The sequence below is a fragment of the Nothobranchius furzeri genome, chromosome 2 (assembly GCF_043380555.1).
Source record: "Nothobranchius furzeri strain GRZ-AD chromosome 2, NfurGRZ-RIMD1, whole genome shotgun sequence".
NCBI lineage: Eukaryota > Metazoa > Chordata > Actinopteri > Cyprinodontiformes > Nothobranchiidae > Nothobranchius > Nothobranchius furzeri.
The window spans coordinates 71,250,969-71,270,855 of NC_091742.1; the positions used below are offsets into that span (position 1 = coordinate 71,250,969).

The 19,887-nt window shown below is 44.6% G+C and overlaps 1 protein-coding gene across 9 annotated transcripts in view; it reads right to left on the bottom strand.

The window, feature by feature from the left end:
- Window positions 1-19,887, bottom strand: part of ppargc1a (peroxisome proliferator-activated receptor gamma, coactivator 1 alpha) — a 533,637-nt gene that overhangs the window by 19,097 nt on the left and 494,653 nt on the right. For 4 of the 9 annotated variants that reach the window (XR_011517762.1, XR_011517756.1, XM_070547828.1 and 1 more), the window contains exons 3-5: window positions 6,678-6,872; window positions 3,776-3,901; window positions 861-2,163 (exon numbers count right to left, since the gene is read on the bottom strand). Coding sequence is in view for 7 of the 9 variants with exons in the window: in XM_070547828.1 (XP_070403929.1) it covers window positions 861-2,163; window positions 3,776-3,901; window positions 6,678-6,872 (1,624 nt within the window). In the remaining 2 variants the exon portion in view is untranslated. The remainder of the gene's footprint in view (window positions 1-860; window positions 2,164-3,775; window positions 3,902-6,677; window positions 6,873-19,887) is intronic. The other 5 variants (XM_070547830.1, XM_054747830.2, XM_070547832.1 and 2 more) reach the window with 3 other exon arrangements.

Consider the following 19,887-nt stretch of genomic DNA (forward strand, 5'->3'; position numbering starts at 1 on the left):
GATCTAGCACTCATAGCAGACGAGAAAAGGTCCACATTCTGCAACATTTAATCCCAAATTGGATCAGAAAATATGAAGATTATTAAAAAAACACCCATCACTGCTTTAATGTTTTCTTTTTTTGCTCACACTTAAAAATTAATTGACCCCATTTTAACAAATTACTCTGCTAGGATCTATAGTTTACTTTGTGAGGCAGGATGGATTGATGGTTTCACAGGTGTCTACACACAAAGCACCGCGCTAGACAACAAACAGATCATCATGGAACAAAAACACAAGAGACAAATGCTACAGACAAAACACGTGACAGTGGGTGAGCCCCTCCCTACACAGAAAAAGTCATGATGGCATGCACCAACAGCAGGAGAAGGGGGGGAAAGAAGGAAGAAAGGAGAGTCAAAGAAGCTTGTGCAGTTGCCCGAGGCTTTGGCCGACTTGTGCTCCAGCTGAGAGAATGCGGCTTTGGAAGCACAATGCTAAAGAGCAGCACCCGGGCTCGATGTCTATTTCTACATATTCCGCACGTTCAGCTCAATCAGCCAAAGAGGTTTCAAGAATCAAATTTGTCATCACAGGATGTGATAGCGGCAAGACAAGGCTCACCCCCTCTTTCCACTCCCGTCTTTATTTTTTCCCCCTAAGATCCACTTTTTAGATTTTAACTGGCAACAACAACAAAAAGCTTTTGGCGAGCAGGCGGTTTGCGGTCATTGGTGTTTGTGTCCTCGGGATGAGTTAGATTCAGTTAGATTATAGGTTAGTTGTGAAATCAAACTTGGAAGCGGTAGAGCAGCAGAGGGAGAAGAAAGAGCAGAGAGAAGGCCAGTGTTTGGTGGGGGGGATGCAGTCAGGATTACCTAACAACAGGTGGCCCTGGTCATCGGGGTGCTCGCTGAGGGCCTGTCTGTGTGGCCGCCCTTGCCCCTGTGTGATGCAGGGAGGGGTGGGTTCTGCAATGCTAGTTTCTGGGATGAGCGGGCTCGGTCGGCCCAGTGAGAGCACCGCTGCAGGGCTGCCCATGACATGGTCATCATCATCAACAACACCATCAACATCTTGTTCAACAATGTCCCCATTACCTTTCCGGTTTAGACACCCCACCTCTAGTCCAAAGCCTGTGTCTAGATCTTGCTCTACCTGGCTTGCCCAGCCCCCTAGATTGGTAAAAGGTGAAAACAGGAGTTCTGATTCAGGCTCTGCCGCCTGGTTTTTATGATCAGTAGTCCCTCTGATCTCCTTCAGTTCCACCTTTGAAAAAACACTGGTTGGCCTCTCAGAACTCCTACCAGCTGATATTCTCTTAGTGCTGCATAAAGGGTTAACTGTGGGTTGGGGTAGTTGGGCCCGAAATCGAGTGGGCCTCTGTTTAGAGGTGAGCAGCTGACTGAGTAAAGGGTGCCCCGGCTTATCGTCTCTTTTCTTAATGGTCACTGTGATATGTCTGCGCGGTGCACGGCCGGCACCGCTGCTGTTACTGCGGCCTTGTCTGCCAAAGCCTTCACTCGCCCGAGTGGCGCCTGCAGCCTCTCGGCAATGCTCACAGCTGTGACTCGCCTCTCGGGGAGGGAGGGAATAAGAATGCATATACCTAATGAACCTAGCGGCGGCCAGGCCACCGACATCGCCTGGCGGCCTTCCTTCTTCACTGGCTGGCCCGTGTTGTGGTTTGGGGCGGGCGTGACCGCAGGCGTAGGTTCTACGGCCAACAGGGACAGAGGCACCCTCCGACTCCTTAACCCCGCCATCCTGAGAGCAACGCTGCCACTTCCCTTCCCCTTGACCAGCCATACTACACTCGCCTGCAGCCCGGCTCTCACCTCGCTGGTGATGCTGCTGCGGCGATTGCTGCTGCTGTTGAGATGCTGACTTCTTCTTGGAGGTGGTGGAGGAAGAGGAGGAGGAGGAGGTGGAGGACAGGGAGGAGAACGAGGAGGTGGACGATGAGGATGGCGACGAGGAGGAGGAAGGACAGAGACCAAGGCCACTCTTGTCCCTGCTACTGGAACCCCCCCAGGCGCTCTTGGCTTCACTGGCTTTGGCGTTGAGCAGGATGTCATCGGTGGCCGTTAGGTATTTCAGCAGCTCTGTGCAGGGCCGCCTCACCGGGCGGTTCTGTTGACTGGAGCCCCCTCTTGCCTTGCTGTTCCAGGGGCTCTCCATCTGGGCAAAACAGAAAATTGTTTGGTTGGCTTGAATTCAAGTTGTTTTTCACGTAACAGCAAACATAACACAGTTCAGTACCCACGTCAGCGTCGGGGTCCCAGTTCAATATGGGTTTTGTACAAATAGAAAAAAAAAACAACAACAAAATCTTATTTTTTTTCTTGTATTTTAAATGAAAAATAACCTGCTCAGAGTTCAGCTAGAGCTTTGGCCATGTGTGATTCCCTCTAACAGTGTCAGCTTTGCTGCTTTTAGTGTGCAAGCCCTTTTGGAAATGGCACTTTTGGTTTTCCATACTTTCACCACTCAGTCTACGCTTTATTAACAGATCAGTGGGAATGTCCAACTTCTGAAACCAACAGGAAGGCCTCCAAGCTCTTGCATGTCATCTGATCTAGAGTACTTCAGACAGTCTATCCTGCTCATTTCCTGTCATGGCAGTTATTAAATAGTTATTAAAAGCACATATGCACCATCTTCTAAACGAGAGTGGTGATCACCTGAGACTAACCTTTTTTTTTCCACTGGATTGCATGCATCAGACCCAGACATGTGTACCGTGATGATTCAGTATGATTACACCCCAAGTTGTTACTCCTGTGCATCCAAACTTCATAGTGTGGCAAAGGAATGGAAGTAAAAAGATGGAGCCAGAGCGAAGCTAAAAGATGGACTCTGATGGTCTGAGCACCGTAGTCGCCCATGTGTCTGGGAGGTGATGGTGGGAGGGCTTTCTGCCCATCATCCTAATTGCGTGCACCCCCATTTCGAAGCAGCACCATGCCACTCTGTATGCACACCGTGTCCTACGGGAGTCCTCCTTCGCTTTGCTCCAGAAATGGATGACTCAAAGGCATAGTATGAAAATAGACTCAAAAGGGAAGGTTGACTCACTGAATGTGCAAACATAGTAACGCAGATCACCCACAAGTCTGTCTGTCCTGTGTTGAATCAATTTCCCTCTGGGATTAATAAAGTATTTTTGAATTTGAATTGAATTGAATTGTTTACCGAACATTCTGCACACATACAGATGTTTTTTGGTATGATTTAAAGCTCTCAGAAAGCAGAGCAAAAGCAAACCTTTGCCAAACTTAAGCATATCAAGGCCATATGAAGACTCAATGGATAAAAGGGAAAAACTTAAATATTTATTTCACTTGTTGACTGGTTAAAAGTAAACAATAATTGACCAAATTACTCTTATGAAAACAATAGTTCAGATATTTTGATATTATCATCTTTAGACACCTTTCTTCTTGCGAGAGTGCCTGTCGTTCTGTTTTTTTTCCATTCTTTCTGTTTTTTTTTTCCAAACACGCAGCACACCAAGGCGTGTGAGTGTTGGAGCTAATGAGACAACAGTGCTGATGCCTCTCCTGCAAAGCCCAACAGCAATCAGCCTGTTTTCATTACAAGACAGCCTCCCGGGATCGTCGACTGCTAAAGCAGTAGGCTAACATCTTCTAAAGCGGCCACCAAAACAAAAATATGTGACAAGAAGGGAGGGAGCAGAGAGAGGGAGACAAACAAACAGAAACATAAAAATGTGCAGACAAGACTGAAAAAAGCAGTGTGCGAGTGTGTGTGTGTGTGTGTGTGTCCCCACCTTGACGACGGCAGGTGGTGGTCTGATCCGGTGGTTGCTGCTGGCTGCATGGTTCTGTGCTTTGCCACCTGTGTATTGATTATAGCTGAGCTGGGAGTTTGCAGGCGCCAGAAGGAGCTTCTTCAGCTGCAAATGGACCCAAACAGATTCGGAAAGGTGGAGAGGAGGAAGAAGAGGGACAGAAGGAGAAGCGTAAGTTATGCAAATGACCGTTGCCTTTCAATTACACGGCCTGCACTTCATAAGTGTGCAATGATTAAACTGATACTACAGATAAAGCATGTTATCATCTATGGCAGGTATGAGACAGGTGTAGGCAGATTGTAGATTGATACATAACAGCTTTTTCTGCTTTTTGCACAGGCGTTGTTGTATACACACAGTCATTGTTTATCTATGTGATTGAATAAACACAGTCAGGCATTTTCCTAAAGGTCATTTGGAAAAGAACCAGCATGGAATAGGACAGATTATAACGTGGTCAGAGCACCTAAAGCTGCTATTATGTAGTACAGTACACCACGAGTACAGATGACATCACAGACACATGAGTGGTTAAGAATTAGCACGGCTCCTCCGAAAGGGTGATGGGTTCCCCCAGAAACCTTCAACTGACCTACCCATACGGAGCCCGAGAAATGACCACCCCTACCCTCCACGGCATTCTAATCTAATCGGACAGACGATTTCCAGTGGGCTCCCCCAGAATTACATGTGTAATTCCAGGGCTGTTTACAATGCAGCAGTGAACCTCAACTGGCAGCCCGGCCCCCCAACCCTCTGGGCCCTAACGCACCCCCCAACTGGGGGAATTCGAAGTTTAGCAGCAAAATTCTGGTCCCAAATATCAATAATTGTTTACGTTCTCCAAACACATCAAACTACAATCAAAACAGTTCACATGGAAAACAAAGCCGTTTAAATATTAATAAATGAAGAGCATCTGGCCCTCACGGTGTCTGCTGGAAAAAACTTTGGCTCTTGAACAAATTTAGTTGAACACCCCTGCAATAAATTGTCTCTTTTTAAAATTATTTTTATTTTTTTCTAATTAACAAATAAAGATCAGCTGAGACACACTTTTATCTTAGAAAATCTTTTTCTTCTGGGCTTGTAGCAAAACTGGTTTGCCTCATCACAAGAGAGTAAGGTCAATAAGTGGCTGGTTAATTGAGCCAAAACCTGCCTTTAAAACATAAGTGATCAGCTATGCCTGAAAACTATTAGCACGTTAACAAGCAGGCACATCTGTGGATACCACATTGCTGTTTCTGAAATTGGATTCATAACAAGCTTTAATTAGCTGTAGCTTTGGTATAAATTCTGACTCATTTGGATATAATGGGTATAGAGCAAGTTTTGATCACATGACCTCAGGAACTTGCTGGGGGTGTAGGGACTGAGAAGATCACCAATGTAAGATGGTGTTTGTCCATATAAAGCTTGGTTTATGCTTGACGCATTTACTTTCCGCTTGGTGATGCGGCTCGTGGATGGCGCTTCACAACTCGCAGCGTTTATGGTTCGTGCGGCTTGTCTCTGCGGTGAGCCAATATTCTCCCAAACTGAACGGGGCAGCATGGAGCTCTACGGCATGCATCCAACACTACACCATAGTAGAAGTAGAAATTACTGTTTACAACATGGCATTCCAGCATTTTAACAGCGTCCTCGTCTTTTCCGACAGTGCGAGCTATTTCTCTCCAAGAATTATTAACAACATGTTTATCACGGCGATCTTTGAGGGCTGAATCATACAAATGTCTGTATTTACGAACCTTTGCCATATTAGTTCTTGCCGGTCCGCCATGTTTTTCTGCGTCCGTCCGTCCGCGTGGTTAGAAATTTTCCGAGGTGCGCGTTGCGGAAATTTTGGGCCGTGCGGACACGCGGTGGAGGGGCGTGGTTGTTAAAATAACGCAATTTTGCCACGCGGAGCCGTGCGGACCTCGCGGACGCGTCAAGCATAAACCAAACTTAAGGCCCTAAAGACCAGAACCAGGATCTTGAAATGAACCTTGAAGTTGACTGGCAGCCAGTGAAGCTGGAGGAGAAGCGGGGTGATGTGGGTGATTTAGCTTCACTTTACAAACAAGAAAAAGAAGAAAGCTGAGACTTTACCTACCTATATTCTATGGCCCATGGTTTGGACTGGTATCAGGTCCTAAACCTAAATGATTAAAGACCCTAGTACTTACACGCCACCATAAACTCTGTTCTTATTTGGAGCAAATCTTTCTCCTTTAGAGGTGGTTAGCATCCAGAGACCGGTGGAGCAGCCTTATTATATAGGACATTTTTTTATTCAGTTTAAATAATTACAAAATGATGGCTCAACAAAAGCTCAATGGAAGTATTTCACCCAAGCAGCCCGTGGGGTGTCCGAGTTAAAGACTTATAACCAGCTGGAATCATGAGAAATGGAAAAAAGTGAAATAAGCCCACGTAGTCCTCATGAACAAGAATGCTATGCGAAGCAATCACGACAGTATTCCAATGAGCACCCTACATCGACCTTTGGTGTTTCCTTATTTGTAATGACTGTCGCCTCAGACACAGAATAACCCATCCTGATCCACTTCTACAACATGATGGTAACTCCACTGACTTGCAGCCACAGTTTCACTGGTATGTAATTAACGCCAACGTAACCAACACAATAATCCCATTATGACCTGTCCACGGGTCTGTTTGCACTTACAACCAACTCACTGAGACAAGTATGGAGTGTATCTAAAGCATGACCAATCACTGACATCTTAACAGCAAAGCCACTCTTTTTGCTCCCCAGTTCATTTGAAGAATCTTATCTTGTGTCTGCTGTGAACTTGCCATGAGGATTGCATCCAAAGTTTTGACATTGAGCCATGAAATGAAATTCATTCAAAGAAGTTGAAATTACCAATGAAGGCTCCTCGGGCTCTGGGGTTCGTGGCGAGGCGTCTGGAGAGGAGGGACAGCTCCGGTCACTGGCATTGGTCACGTCCCCATCTGCCAAGGCCTCAAACGAAGGCAATCCGTCCTCATCCACCGGGATGCTGTCCAGAGTCTCTGTAAGCACTGCCAGTAAGTTGGCCTCATTTTCTTCATCTATCTTCTTAGGATAGGGAAAACGAAGGAGGAAACAGACAAAACAGAGAGAAGACAAGAAAAATAGGGCATTTTAGTCGAGATAATTTACATCTAATTGTTATTATTGGAGTAGAGGTTGGTTGCAGAGAAGCTTTTACTGCTAATAGAGATGGAAGATTTTAGTTTTTTTTTTTTTTTTGTGCAACAGCTACTTTATTCTGGCTCTATTCAGGAAAACAAACTTTAAGCATGCTTGACAAAACGTGTATTACCAGGACTGATGACTAGTGAAGAAGACAGAGTGGTTTGGAGTGGGTTCTGGCATTGAAAGGTTTAATATAGTAAAATGTACAATGGGATGAAGTCTCGGCTCCATCTTCGACTACAGAAATGGGCAAATGATTGACGACAAAAGACGCCGGAAAGCAACCCTCAGATAAGGAGTTACGACTGGCTAATGCCACACAAATGTGATTTAAAATGCCAGCTAGGCAGCTGTTATTCAAAGCAGGGAGCTTCTATCAACATTTTCTGGTAAATAAAACCCATTCTTGCTGCAGACCGTTAAGTGGTGGAGGTTTTATGACATGTGTGAAACAAAGCACGATGACAAATTGTGAGAAATTGATTGATGAGCAGCAAGTGAAAAATACAAGAAAATAGAGGACGTACAGATGCAGGCACATAAAAACGTGGCAGGAGAAGACAGAGGTGTGTTTTTTTGTTTGTGCACTGCTCTGCATATTTAGCTTTTTCAAACAGGAAATGCACACTCCAGGGTGAAACAATCTCTTGGGACTTGTAGATGAACAGTGTTTTCTGCCCTGGGGTGTTCTGTGGTCAGATCTTTATGCACACGTCAGGATTATAGTCACTAGGTGACAGCATGTGGCCATCAACATGATCAATAATTATCAAAGCGTTTCAGATTCAGCAGCCGTTTCAATATTCTATCCATTTATAAATGACATGAATTAACCTTTGGTTAGCCAGCTAACAGTGAGGAAAATTTTTATTTGATGTTCAGTGAGTAGAAATTCTCCTACCAACATAAACACTATTATTATTAAAAAAAATGATGAAGGGGACATATTTCACATAGATAACACGGTGTAGGCTGGGGCCATGCAGCACTGGCAAGCTAATGCCTTGCAGGAAATTACTCTGAATGAGGTGGCATGCTGTTTAATTACTTGCAGAAAGCTTTAAAATCCACTGTGCTGGAACCTTAGTGCTATTGAAATGCTCGCCATCCTCAAGCTTCCCGAATCATCACCTGAGCAAGTTGGTATTAGCTGCTGATAAAGCTGGAGCTTCTGTTTAGCCCAAACATAGATCCAAGCATGAGGAATTGAAATTTAGGACCCTTTTAGATGATCGCAAATGAGTCTTTAATGAGGCAGCCATCTGTTTAGTCCATACTCATCAACCATCCAATCAATGTGGTGTTTAGGTGCAGCTTTATCCACTGCTTTCATCCTCCTTAAACCCATGAATCTAAATTCTGTAAAATGTGTAGTCCATGCCACGGTGTGATGAGAGTTGCGTTAAAAGCTGGGCTGAGCAACCATCATTATGTCACGGTTTATAAAGGACTCTGTCTTTTTTTTTTTTAGGTCGCAGACTGCTCAAATGTAGTGAGCTGAATATTGTTTCAGGTACCTACAACGACTGGCAAGCTCCCACAGGCGGAGTGTATCCCAAAAGATAACTCAGAGGGGAGTCGAGTTCTGAGAGCGACACTTGTAAAACCAGTCGTGATCATCTGCTGTGGCTCGAGTAGAGGCACTCGTACGGCCAAGTGGGAATTTAGGAAACTGGGGTAAAGAGCTAACCTTAGTGATTGTTTCTACCCAAGAGAGACGAATGATCTAATACTTCCACCTAGTAGGGCAAGCTTCCACGCCAGCTTAGGGACCACACCGCCAGTCTGCTACCAATAAATGATATGCTTCTTGAAAATATGCAAAGGAAGATAAAAAAACGTGGTGGCCTCTCAGAAGCTTTGGCACTGAAATGGCAACCAGCAGAGGACCATGTTCATTCATATTGATCACCACAGCAGCTGCTGAGAGGGAAAGGAGGAAAGGACGGACAAAGGGAGGAGAGAAAAATTGTATCAGTGGAGGCACTTTTCTCGGCCATTCCGCTTAATGGACCTCACAGAATTAAAGAGATCTTAACAATCCCGGGCTAATTGTGGGATCGCTATATATTAACCCTGCTCCAATTCTAAAGGGTGCCATTTTGAAGCCGTTTTATTTCTAATGCCTCAATTAGCCATAAAACACACAAGCATGAGCTGGCAGTACCCCTCCCACCACAGACACTCACACAACAGCCAATAGTCCCCACATCGGTTAAAAGAAACCTAACCCCGTTGTTCATTATTAGGTGAAGCCCTTTTGTTATCAGCCAAGCGGTCTTCCAGATTGTCCTTGCCTTTTGCTCTTTTATTGTGTTCTACTGCTCCACATTGTGTCCTAGGAGATACTATTCACAGAGCTGATAACGAAAGGTGAAGGTGATGCTTCTAGCAAACACTCCCTACAGGACAATGAAAGAAAAAAGCCAAATCAGACCCACATTCTGCCTCTTAAGGGTTTCCGGCTATTGAGCTAATACCAAAGGATCAAATATTAACAGTTTTTAAGGGAGAAGCTCTGCATCATTTATGTGTTGGAATGAACCTAAAGTGTACAAGTGGTGGCTGACTACTCTGGTTTGATCAAACACAACATCCCTTTTGCTGTCTTCTAATTCAGAACCTGTGACAAACATGCAGAACAGTTGCCTCACTTTGAACAATGCACGGTGGGTTTGACAGACATTTTTCCCAAGTATGGTAAGCAATGACTAACCCCTCTAAAGTCATCAGCACCAGTCAGATCAGCCACAATCCATGGCGATGCGTGCTTCCAGAAATGAAATCTCTGTTGTAGAACCTAGAACCGTGCAACATATACCCTAGTGGTGTTGACACTGGCATCCTAAATGTGTTCTAACTCTTGCAGCATATATGTCACTCGCACCATCTGTCGTCACTACAGCATACCGTCAAGGAATGCTGGCGTACTCTTACACATACCTGTCCACAGCTCATAGGCCTGACAATGGTGAGCTGACCCAATGCAGTTTTCATATAAATCGCACTAACATGAGAAGAAGTCTTGAAGGTGTTTTGTGAATGCGGCTAAAGTCACGCCAATATCTAGCCTAGAAATCCAGGACACAGGGGCAGACACTGTCTGAACGACAACTTTAGATTCCGCCCTACGACTGAGATCTATCGATAGGTCGTACTATGTTTTTACATGTGTAGCATAGCTTTCCAGGCTAGCCAAAGTCTTTATTGCTATTGTTATTTTAAATGCATTCACAAGGATGAGGTTAGGCAGCAAACTAACCCTTAAACAATGGCCCACTCTAACAATCAGGGGGTATATTCCTGTATGGCAACTGGGGTGTTGGTATCAAGTCATCAGCATCTTGACTCTGCCAGGAAAAGCAGCCTTGGATTTGATAAACAAATAATGTCATTCTGTGTTATTACCCTCAGCCCCCAGATTTCAGAGGAAATAAATCAAAGTCAGCCTTGCCATTAAGGCGTTAGTCAGGTCTGACACGTGGGCCGGTCACACAGGTGCAACATATGGTGGCAAGGAAGGAGGGAGGAGATGGAGAGAGGGGAGGGTGAGGCACGGCCCGATGCACGGCGAAGAGACAAATCATGGCAGCCGCCAGAGACGTCTGGTCATTTAGTATGAGCTTACTGAGATGGAGAGAGGGTGATTATGGCCTATACAGAGAGATGAAACCATACATAACACTGCTAAGTTCTTCTGTGTGTGTGTGTGTGTGTGTGTGTGTGTGCGTGCGTGCGTGCGTGCGTGCGTGCGTGCGTGCGTGTGTGTGTGTGTGTGTGGCAGCAGCACAGTCCGATGGTGTTCCAAACCATAAAACTAAATGTTAAACCACCGTTGTGGCAAGACGTGCGAATGCCTTACAAGACTAGAAGTGACGGCTCTAGTCGTTTTCCATGTGACTCCAGAGGCAATCGAGCATCTCGACATTTTGGAATAATTTCCCAAAATGAATGATTCTGTAGATGCCCTTACAGAAGTTGCAGAAGTTGCCTGTTTAACACCCAACTGTGTGTCTCAGTTTAGGAGTGTTATAAATCATTCAAGGGGTGATTTGAGCTATCAGTGGGGACTAGGACATGTGGGTAAAGGAATCTCTAGGGAACCATTTGAGACCGTTACAGCACCTGGAGATGAGCTGACAGAGGAAACGATAGAGGAAAATAATGTGAGGGTATGGCAGAGGGAATGAGGACTGTTGTTGCTCTTGCTGACAAAGGCCAGATCCAATTCAGACACCTACTCCAGGGTATGTTGGCAATAGCTGTTCTTTCTAGTTTCCTGTGAAAAATCCTTTAACCAGTAAATCCTGCTGCTAAAACTAACCACCTGAACTCTGCCACCCATCTGCTGAGGCTATCGGATGTCGTCATAAGCCTGTTCTGTTGAACTTTGAAAAACTAAAACCCCAGAGTGGGCTGTGTGGACACTTACAAGTAGATTAAAAGACCATGTGCAGCCCATGGCCGCGCTTGTTTTCAGATAAACCCGTGTTATCAGACAGCTATCCAAATGGCCGATAAGATCACGGGCCGTGGTGTGTCCGGGTGGAGCTGTCCTATCTACAGTCCTGCCACAAGATGCTGTTGTTTTCCTCCTCCAGACGTTTCACAGATGGTCCAAGCGACCGTTTCCCACCACCACCAAATCACACACCATCGTAATGGCTGGACGCACAGCCTTTTGTTGTGGCAGCTACATCCCAAAATCGACTTGGCATGAGGAAACACTGATTGCTGTGATTGCTCTGACTGTGCCTTGTTCCGACAATCTCAGCAGGAGAGAAAGGGGGGGGGGGGGGGGGTGGGGGGGAGACAGATTTGAAGACTCAAAAAAGAAATATTCTGCTAGATGCAGACTTTGGATGAGAAATGGTGCTTCCCTCTGCTTTTTTCTTCCTAATGGCATGCAAATAGCTATTTGCTTAAGTCGGCAGCTCTGAATGTGCACTTCTAAGCAAGGGGCCTTTGAACCTACTGTTACACTGCTGATAATGTGTCGGAAGAACACAGGGAGGAGGACAGACTATGCTCAGAGAGAGACAGAGGGGGAAAACAAGATCCAATGGAGCGTTTCCACTGTCCGTCCTGTTGGAATTTAAGACTGTCACTAGCAGTCAAGCGTAGCTATCCATAAAACATTTACGCACAAAAAGAGAAAAAGCCTGGTCATTTTGGTTCTGACATTTGCATAGATGTGTGACAAAAGCAAAGTGGACCAGAAATTCTTGTTAATATCTGCACTTCTACACACTCTTTCACACATAGACACCTGCAAAACACGACTCCTGACCTTTCGAGCCCGGCCAAGCTCGACGAGGGTTTGTGGCATTTTCATTTGTCAAAGTAATGTCTCTCTCTCAGAGTAATGCCAATTTGTCTGGAAATCTGGGACACAGTGGACAAGAAACAGATGTTTACAGTATTTCAGACAATAGACTCGTAAACTGGTCTTTGTGTATTTACTCTGGTTTGCATGTATAGAAAAGGAACAGATTTAGACTGTTAATTTTCCAGCGTCCACAGCAGAAAAAGCTCAGTACAGTTTGCTTCCATTACCATAGAGACACAACAAGAAAAAATGGGAAAAAACTTGCATCAAATGACACAATTTTCCCCACTCAATAATTTGACAGTTTCCTAGTTAAAGTGACAGTGTGTATTTTCCCTGGCAATAGGGGACAGCACATACCAAAATCATTACAGGCATTCTGTAGTTTTGTGTTGAAGTAAGGCCAGGGCTTCATTTGAGCCGGATCTTGCCGGAACAAGATCCGGGAACTATTTTATTTTGAAAGGACCGTTCCGGTAACTGTCCGCTAGGATCCGGCAACTCACGCGACAAACTTGTGCTATACGCAGGATTTGAATTACAGGTGAGCTAGGGAGTTCCTGGAAGCCCTCAACTTCCACACCCAGGGGGAGCCCCAAAACGATCCTGGTTCTACTTATCTTAAATTATCTATGTGGACTCTCTGGGGATTATTTTGAGCTGAGAGGCGCAGAGCTCTGATTGTTGACGTGCTCCGGAACAGATGCATCCTAAGCACGGCCACAGTAACGTTATCAAAGTGTCACCAACTCAAAAACAAACTAAACACACGATCTTTTATGTCGGCTCATATCCTTTCATGTTTTCTGTCTTTTATTTGTGCCTGATGCGTTTCTGCTGCGGAGCGGAACGCATCACCTGTTTCGTCCTCCAGTGACTTCCCCTCACTGGTGCGGTCAGCGCGCGGCGTGCACTCCGCTGTTTTTGCGGTCGGTAGATCTTTTAGAACGGCAGTTCAAAGGTAACTCATGAGGTGAATATATGTGAACCCAGGTAGCAGTTTTTCTTTAGGATTGAGAGGAGATGCAGGAAGATAAAACAGAGGCAGGACAAAAAAAATAGTCAAATAAAAACAAGTTAGTTTTTGTACCTGGTGGTTGCAACAAACAGACACCATTGAAGGTAATCAGAAGTGAGGAACAGAAAATGAAACAATTATTTTAATGTTTAGAGCAGCAGGAACTCCGAGAGGCTGCAGGCGCATCAGTGAGTTGCGGCCGGTGCGCAGGGGGAGGGGGGAGAGGGCTGAAGCAGGGAACAGTAAAGATGCAAATACTACCACTGTTGAAAGAAATGTGTTTAACTTAGAACCCCATGTTCCAGCATCTGTTTTGTCTTTGGTGAACTTTGGTTTGACATCAGTATTTGCGTTCTGGGAACGTTTGATGTACAAATTAAGCACTGAGTAAGACTTTACCAACGGATGGCCATTAGGGTCAAAAATACCTGGGAGCACGACCTCCAGCAAAACAACGAGCACATCAGACTCCCTGTCATCACTGGCAATGAGTGGAGGTAAATGTGTAAAAGAACAACGTTTATGAACGGTGACTGTTTTGTAACTGTTTGTTACAAATCAGTAAATGTATTTTGTCCTCATGGGCTCCCGTAGAAGGAAACATGATGTCTAATATGGTGTCGCCCACAGACTTAGACCCTCTTCCATGTATTTTAGACCCGATTTTTATGGATATGTTACAAAGCTGCCGATGTTCTTCAACAATTCGGCATCATTTCACAACATTACGATGGATATTTCCAGAGATTACTGGTAAAAACTACACATTGTGTCTTTAACTAACTGCATTGGTGCTCTCCTGAATGCAGGAAGGAAACAGCCATTTCTGCTCCCTATCTGTGACTCGGAGCATTTTATCCGAGCCGGTTTCCCTTTTCTCCACACCTTCAAGTGCCATATGTTTTCAGAATGCTCATGAGGTAGCTTTGGCTGAACAAAGAGGACTTCACAGGAACGCTCTGTGAGAGGTAACGATGTAGAGGTGCACATATCTTTACAAGCAAGAAAATGATGGAAAAAAGCACATCAAAGGAACTGTACACATAAGTCAATTTGATCCCTGCTTCTTGATGTGAGGCATGGATACAGAGAAAAGAGGGGAGTCGTTCTTTTATTTTTTCTAGCAGGAATTTGATCTGGGATCTGTGGAATACTGATATGTTGCTTTGAGTACGGATAGGCTTTTGGAGCTTACGTCAAACCGTAGATACAGCACCACACCTGCATACACTACAGGGCTGATCCGAGCCTGAAAATGCAGAATGATCAATGGCTGTTGGCTACTTGATGGTGAGCATCAAACACTCAGAATCCCTTCCACTTTGAGCTCGGCGTTATTACACAACAATGCCTGCTGTGATATGAAAAGAGGTTTGGTCTGCCTGAGTGAGGAGTGAAAAATGGTCCTCTGGAAAGAGCTGATCAACAAGCAGACAATTTTGGAGCTCTTGACATCAACAGAGTCAATATGCCGGATGTGCAGTGGATTTATTACAGATTGGCCACTTCACAAAGTCACAGTGCAACATTATTAAAAAATTATTTAAACCTGCCCCGTTTGTGCTCATGCCAAATTATGTTCTTGTTGTTGTAATTTCACTTAAATGAAGCCTTTTTTTTTTGTTTTTATAAAATCTAACTTTAGTTCCCACGTCTGTTTGTCACATCGACACTCCTTTGACGTTGACATTTCCTCTGCAATGATGCAAAATAAATTATAAATTAACATTTTTTTAAGTAGAAGTAACATTTTCTATCTGGTGTGAGAAAAATGCCAGTAAAAAGCTTTCACTTTAGACTCAGGAGCTACTGATTAGGCAGTGAGTGAGTCATCCAAGCATCAAGTCACTCATGCATCAGCAGCGCCTAAGAGAGCCTCTTGAACTATTTGAGGCCTGTGCAGACTTAAATGCTTCAGGAGGGGGGGGGGATAAGCTGCAGCTATAGGCATGCAGTGCACATCATGCAGCTTAGCTAGGGTAAGGTAGTTTTTTTTTTCTTTGTGGATGATAAAACTCAAACTGACTCTTAAACCACGGAAATGGTCCTTTCACATGCATAGTACTGGACTGTAATGAACAGAAAGTGTGAAATTATAAAATATTTGAAAATTAAAGCTGAAGAAGGTTTTCTCCTGGTGGCTCCCTCTTAAAAAGGCATCATCACTCTGCAAGACTGAAAAATATTCAGTCAAGGCATCTTGTTCTCTATAAAGTAGATGAAACAGGGACAGTGCATTTTGAATGCAACAATACATTTAAATGTTGCACCAGCAATTCACAGCTGTGCATGTTTCCGCTAGCATTATTTCTGTGCAAAACAAGCGCTTTCCAAGCATTCAATTCAAATTCAAAAATACTTTATTAATCCCAGAGGGAAATTGATTGCATGTGTGCTACCACAAATGCTGCATAAACAAACACCTGCAGGATTCACCGAACAACATGGTAAAATGTGTTTAAAAGGCACCCTGGTGTTTGCAGACAAAATGTCATTAATAACACCTGTTTCTACAACACTAATGCAAAATTTAAAACACGGATCGCGTGTTTTATCCACTGATTTGACTTACTCATGGATGGACTGCAGTTATGACTACTATTGAAAGCTTCAATTAAAAGTGTGGATCACTTGTTTGGTCAATACATTTGCAGTGGTCTCTAGTAGGAGTGAATGTCTTGTAAGTCATACTTTGGGGATAAAAAGCTCAGGTGCGCCTGTTTCAGGAACTAGAAAATTGCCACATGAGAGTTGAGCTTCAGACGGCAGGATTTGGGGTCTTATTTTCTGATATTTGGAGATCTCACCTTGGATCGGATGAAAGCAACACGACTCTACCACTGTCTCCAGATGCTACGTTGGATGTTTTATCTCCACATATAACACATGCCAAGAGGAGTTTTGCTGTGTGGTGGGGTTAGCTTCCACTAGCCGAGATGTTCTTTGCTGTTTCCTTCATGCTAAAACAAGAACAGCCTTCCCCAACATGAGTCAAGATGGGTGAGTCCATGTTTGTGTTTAAAAGCTGGCTTGTTTTGTAGATGTCCTACTGCAGCTTTAAGATCTCTGTACAATTATTGTTCTTACGCTTTTCCAACAAGTTTGACAATCCCAATGCTCTGGTGCATCATGTTTTTTTTGTCCAACGTATTGAACACACCAAGTTTTGGATGTTTAAAGTTCCAGACACATACCATAGCTGGATCATTGAAGTGCATGGTATGGTGAACAAACAGATGATTAAAACATGTCTTGTCTCACAACTACACCCATCAGTGATGGTCAAATTCCAACCCCTGACCTTGGCAGTCTGGGATTAACTTCCTTTTTTATGCTTCCTGTTTTCCCAGGAACTGTATTCCAATGTTTGGCAGTAAAATGCATCTAGACGCTCTTGTAAAAGAACCTACACACAGAATTGAGACCCATCGTCTTTACCAAATGTTTGCTGTTGCGTTCTCAGCCGTCCAGGAATAGACGATTCCTAGACTGTTGATACAATGGGAGAGAAAGCTCAGCCGCCTTGTTTATTTAAGATAACTTCAGTTCAGTTCTGTGCTCCTTCATTAATCCACCATACAGACAAAATCTTCATCTTTTTCTTCTTTCATGTCTCACAGTTTGATTTCTCCAGACTCATCCACTTTTCTATCAATTAGCCCTTTCCTTTCACCTCTCTGCCAGCTGTTTTTATTAGTGTGTTTTATCTCTTCTCTTACACCACCTTCCCAGCGTCTCTTCCTGGCAGTCAGACGAGCACCAAAGCATCTTTTCTAGGAATCTTGTTTTTACCGTCCTCCTACTCTAAAGTACAAACTATTAAATAATACAAGGGAGGTTGGTCTTATCGCAGAGCATTATTGCAACATGTTATTGGGTGATGATGTTGAGAGGGTGCTGTGGATTATTGGCTTAGTGTTATAGCCAGGTTCAAGTGAAACAGGCCTGAAAGGCTCTTAGCAGAGATTACCCTAGGTACTAAAAATAATAGTTTTGGCCCAATTCAGTCACAAAAGCGATGAAATGTGTCTAGCCTGAGCAGATGAGCATCTGATCTTTCTCTCAGTCGCATAAAGACACCACACATTTGGTAGCGTTGGTGTGATGTCAGAGAAGGGTATCCACTAGGGGGGCCATGGGATCAGCTGGGGCAACAACACCAAACATGCATCAATCAGCAGCAGTCGCCCAATGGGACCGTGATTCGAGTGCGTGAGAGAAGAAGACATGCAGCAAAGCAGCCGCCATCAGACCCAAGGATGTTCCTTTGCTCTTTTTCCAAACATTTCCCAGGGGAGATTTTTTTGTTGGCCACATCCACCCTCTCTGTTTACTATCCCTTTTATTTATTCCACCCCCACCAACGCTCCTTCCTCCTTTTCAGGCGGTCTTTCCAGAAGCGACTGTTGTGGGCCAGAATATATTTGTTTGCCACTGCTGCTCCAACTTCTCATCAGCCAAGAACAAATGCTTTGCCTTGGGAGTGAGGAGGCAGTAGTAGAAGGAGGGGGGTGGGAAGGACAAGAGAGCCCACAGCGGGATGGGAGCTCTTGTTGTGGAGTGGATCTGACAGACGCTCGAAGATGACACAGGCTTGGACAGCCTATGTCTGCATCTCTCCCTACTATACATCTGCGCCTCTTTTTCTACACCCCCTCTCATTTGTGCATCTCAGAACAGCATGACTGCGGGTCGGAAAATGCAGTTCGACAGTGATGGAGGATTTCTCCCATCAGACGGTGCAAACAATGCATCAGCGCAGTAAAACTGTGAAGGAACTTGAGATGAGGAGAGCATGGTGTCTTCTAATAAGACTCACTTGAGAAAAATCATATTATACAGTAGAATATGATAATTCATACACCCTTTTGCTGGAGCGGTGAACTGGTGCGGGTGGTGTACTCTCAAATGTCAGCATAAATTTGCAAAATAAACGCAACCGGCATTCAGCAGGGGAGTAGGAGTGGAGACAATAAGGGTTTCTGCTGTTTGTGTGCATGACGATGGCTCTGAGAGGGTGTGTGACTTCCTGCTCGCTTCTGTTTCAGCTCACAGAAGTACATCACCAACAAGTGTTTGGACTACGCCATGTTTATATGTGTTAGTGGAAACGGCCTGAGGAGAGGTGTGTTTCTGACAAGCAATCAAATCAACCTGCCTTAACGTAAGAATAGGAAAACATCTGTTCAATAAGATGCAAACACACCAGGACAAAGGTCCTTAAGGCAGTTTGAAGACTGATTCCATCACATCAAATCCGGTTAGTGATATGAAAAGTGTAGACCCACATCGGTGTGCTAACTTGTCTGATATCATCTTTAAGCCTCAGCATCTTATTTTACTACCTACTAAGCCTACAACCTTTTACTTCCAATCCATGGGCTTTGTGTTTGGCTGGCCTAAATCCAAGCTTCTCCTCATCCACGTGACTCTTCCTCTACCCATCTGTCCCACGGTCCCGTTGCGTCTCTGTCTCGTCATTTACTAACCTTTTCTGTTTCTGCTTTTTTCCCTTGCTTTTTTTCTTGTCCCCACCTGTCAATCTATCGTACCGCACAAAGAAGCACAATGGGTCAGCTGGGAAACGATTGTCTCACGAGTCACAGCTGTAAATTCCTTCATCTGCATACGCGTTGATGTGGTCGCACCCGCTGCCGGGACATCCCCCCTGGAATTCGAAGGAGCCAAAACCACGGGGGTGCATTTCTATCAATCAACTGGTTGAAGCTCGACATGAAATCTGAGAGGAGACCTGCAGCTAGAGCGACATGGGGTCACACTTCCAGGCTGTTATCTTTGGATGTACACAGAGAACTTATTGGGACTAACTACCCCTTAACAACTGCAGTCAAAAATAGACTATGGACTTTCACGGTCGGCTCGTTTTGAAGAGGTGTCGAATGTGCCGGACCGGGAGCGATAGCTCTCAAGGCAGGAGTGGCGTGGCGTATCATTCCCGACATTTTGTGCCAGGAACAGTTCGGACAGCGGCAAGGAATGGAGCTAAAGGCCAGTCAGTTTGTGGACAGTTTGTGATCTAAGGCTGAGGGTGCTAACTAAAAGACCACACAGACGGAAACATGGACCAACGGGCACTGGAACACACACTTAAACAGCTCGAATAGGGTGAAGACAATCTCTAATCCTCCCTTTCAAAGTCTAATAAAACTTTATTTGCTGCAAAGGCTCTATAACCACGTTAAACCTTGCTTTTTCACCTGACGCCGTGTCAGATAGAACCTGAATAAAGGTTCAAGCAAACAGCAGGTTTTCGTCTTTTTATCAAAGCTGCGAATCCTTTCTTCAACCAGTAAATGCAGGTTCAAGCTTGCAGGGAGCGAGCTGTTTGATGGGGGGGGGGGACATATAAAAGGGGTACAGCTCAGTGCGACAGCTGCACCCAGCTGTTACACATGTTCCTCAGAAGGGCCTTGATAATCGGCGTCACTGAGGGCAGGTTTAAACTAAAACGAAGAGGTGAAATTCAAAAAAAGTAAATAACACTCTTGCAGGTTTTCCTTTTAATCCAAGCAGTTATTAACACTTTT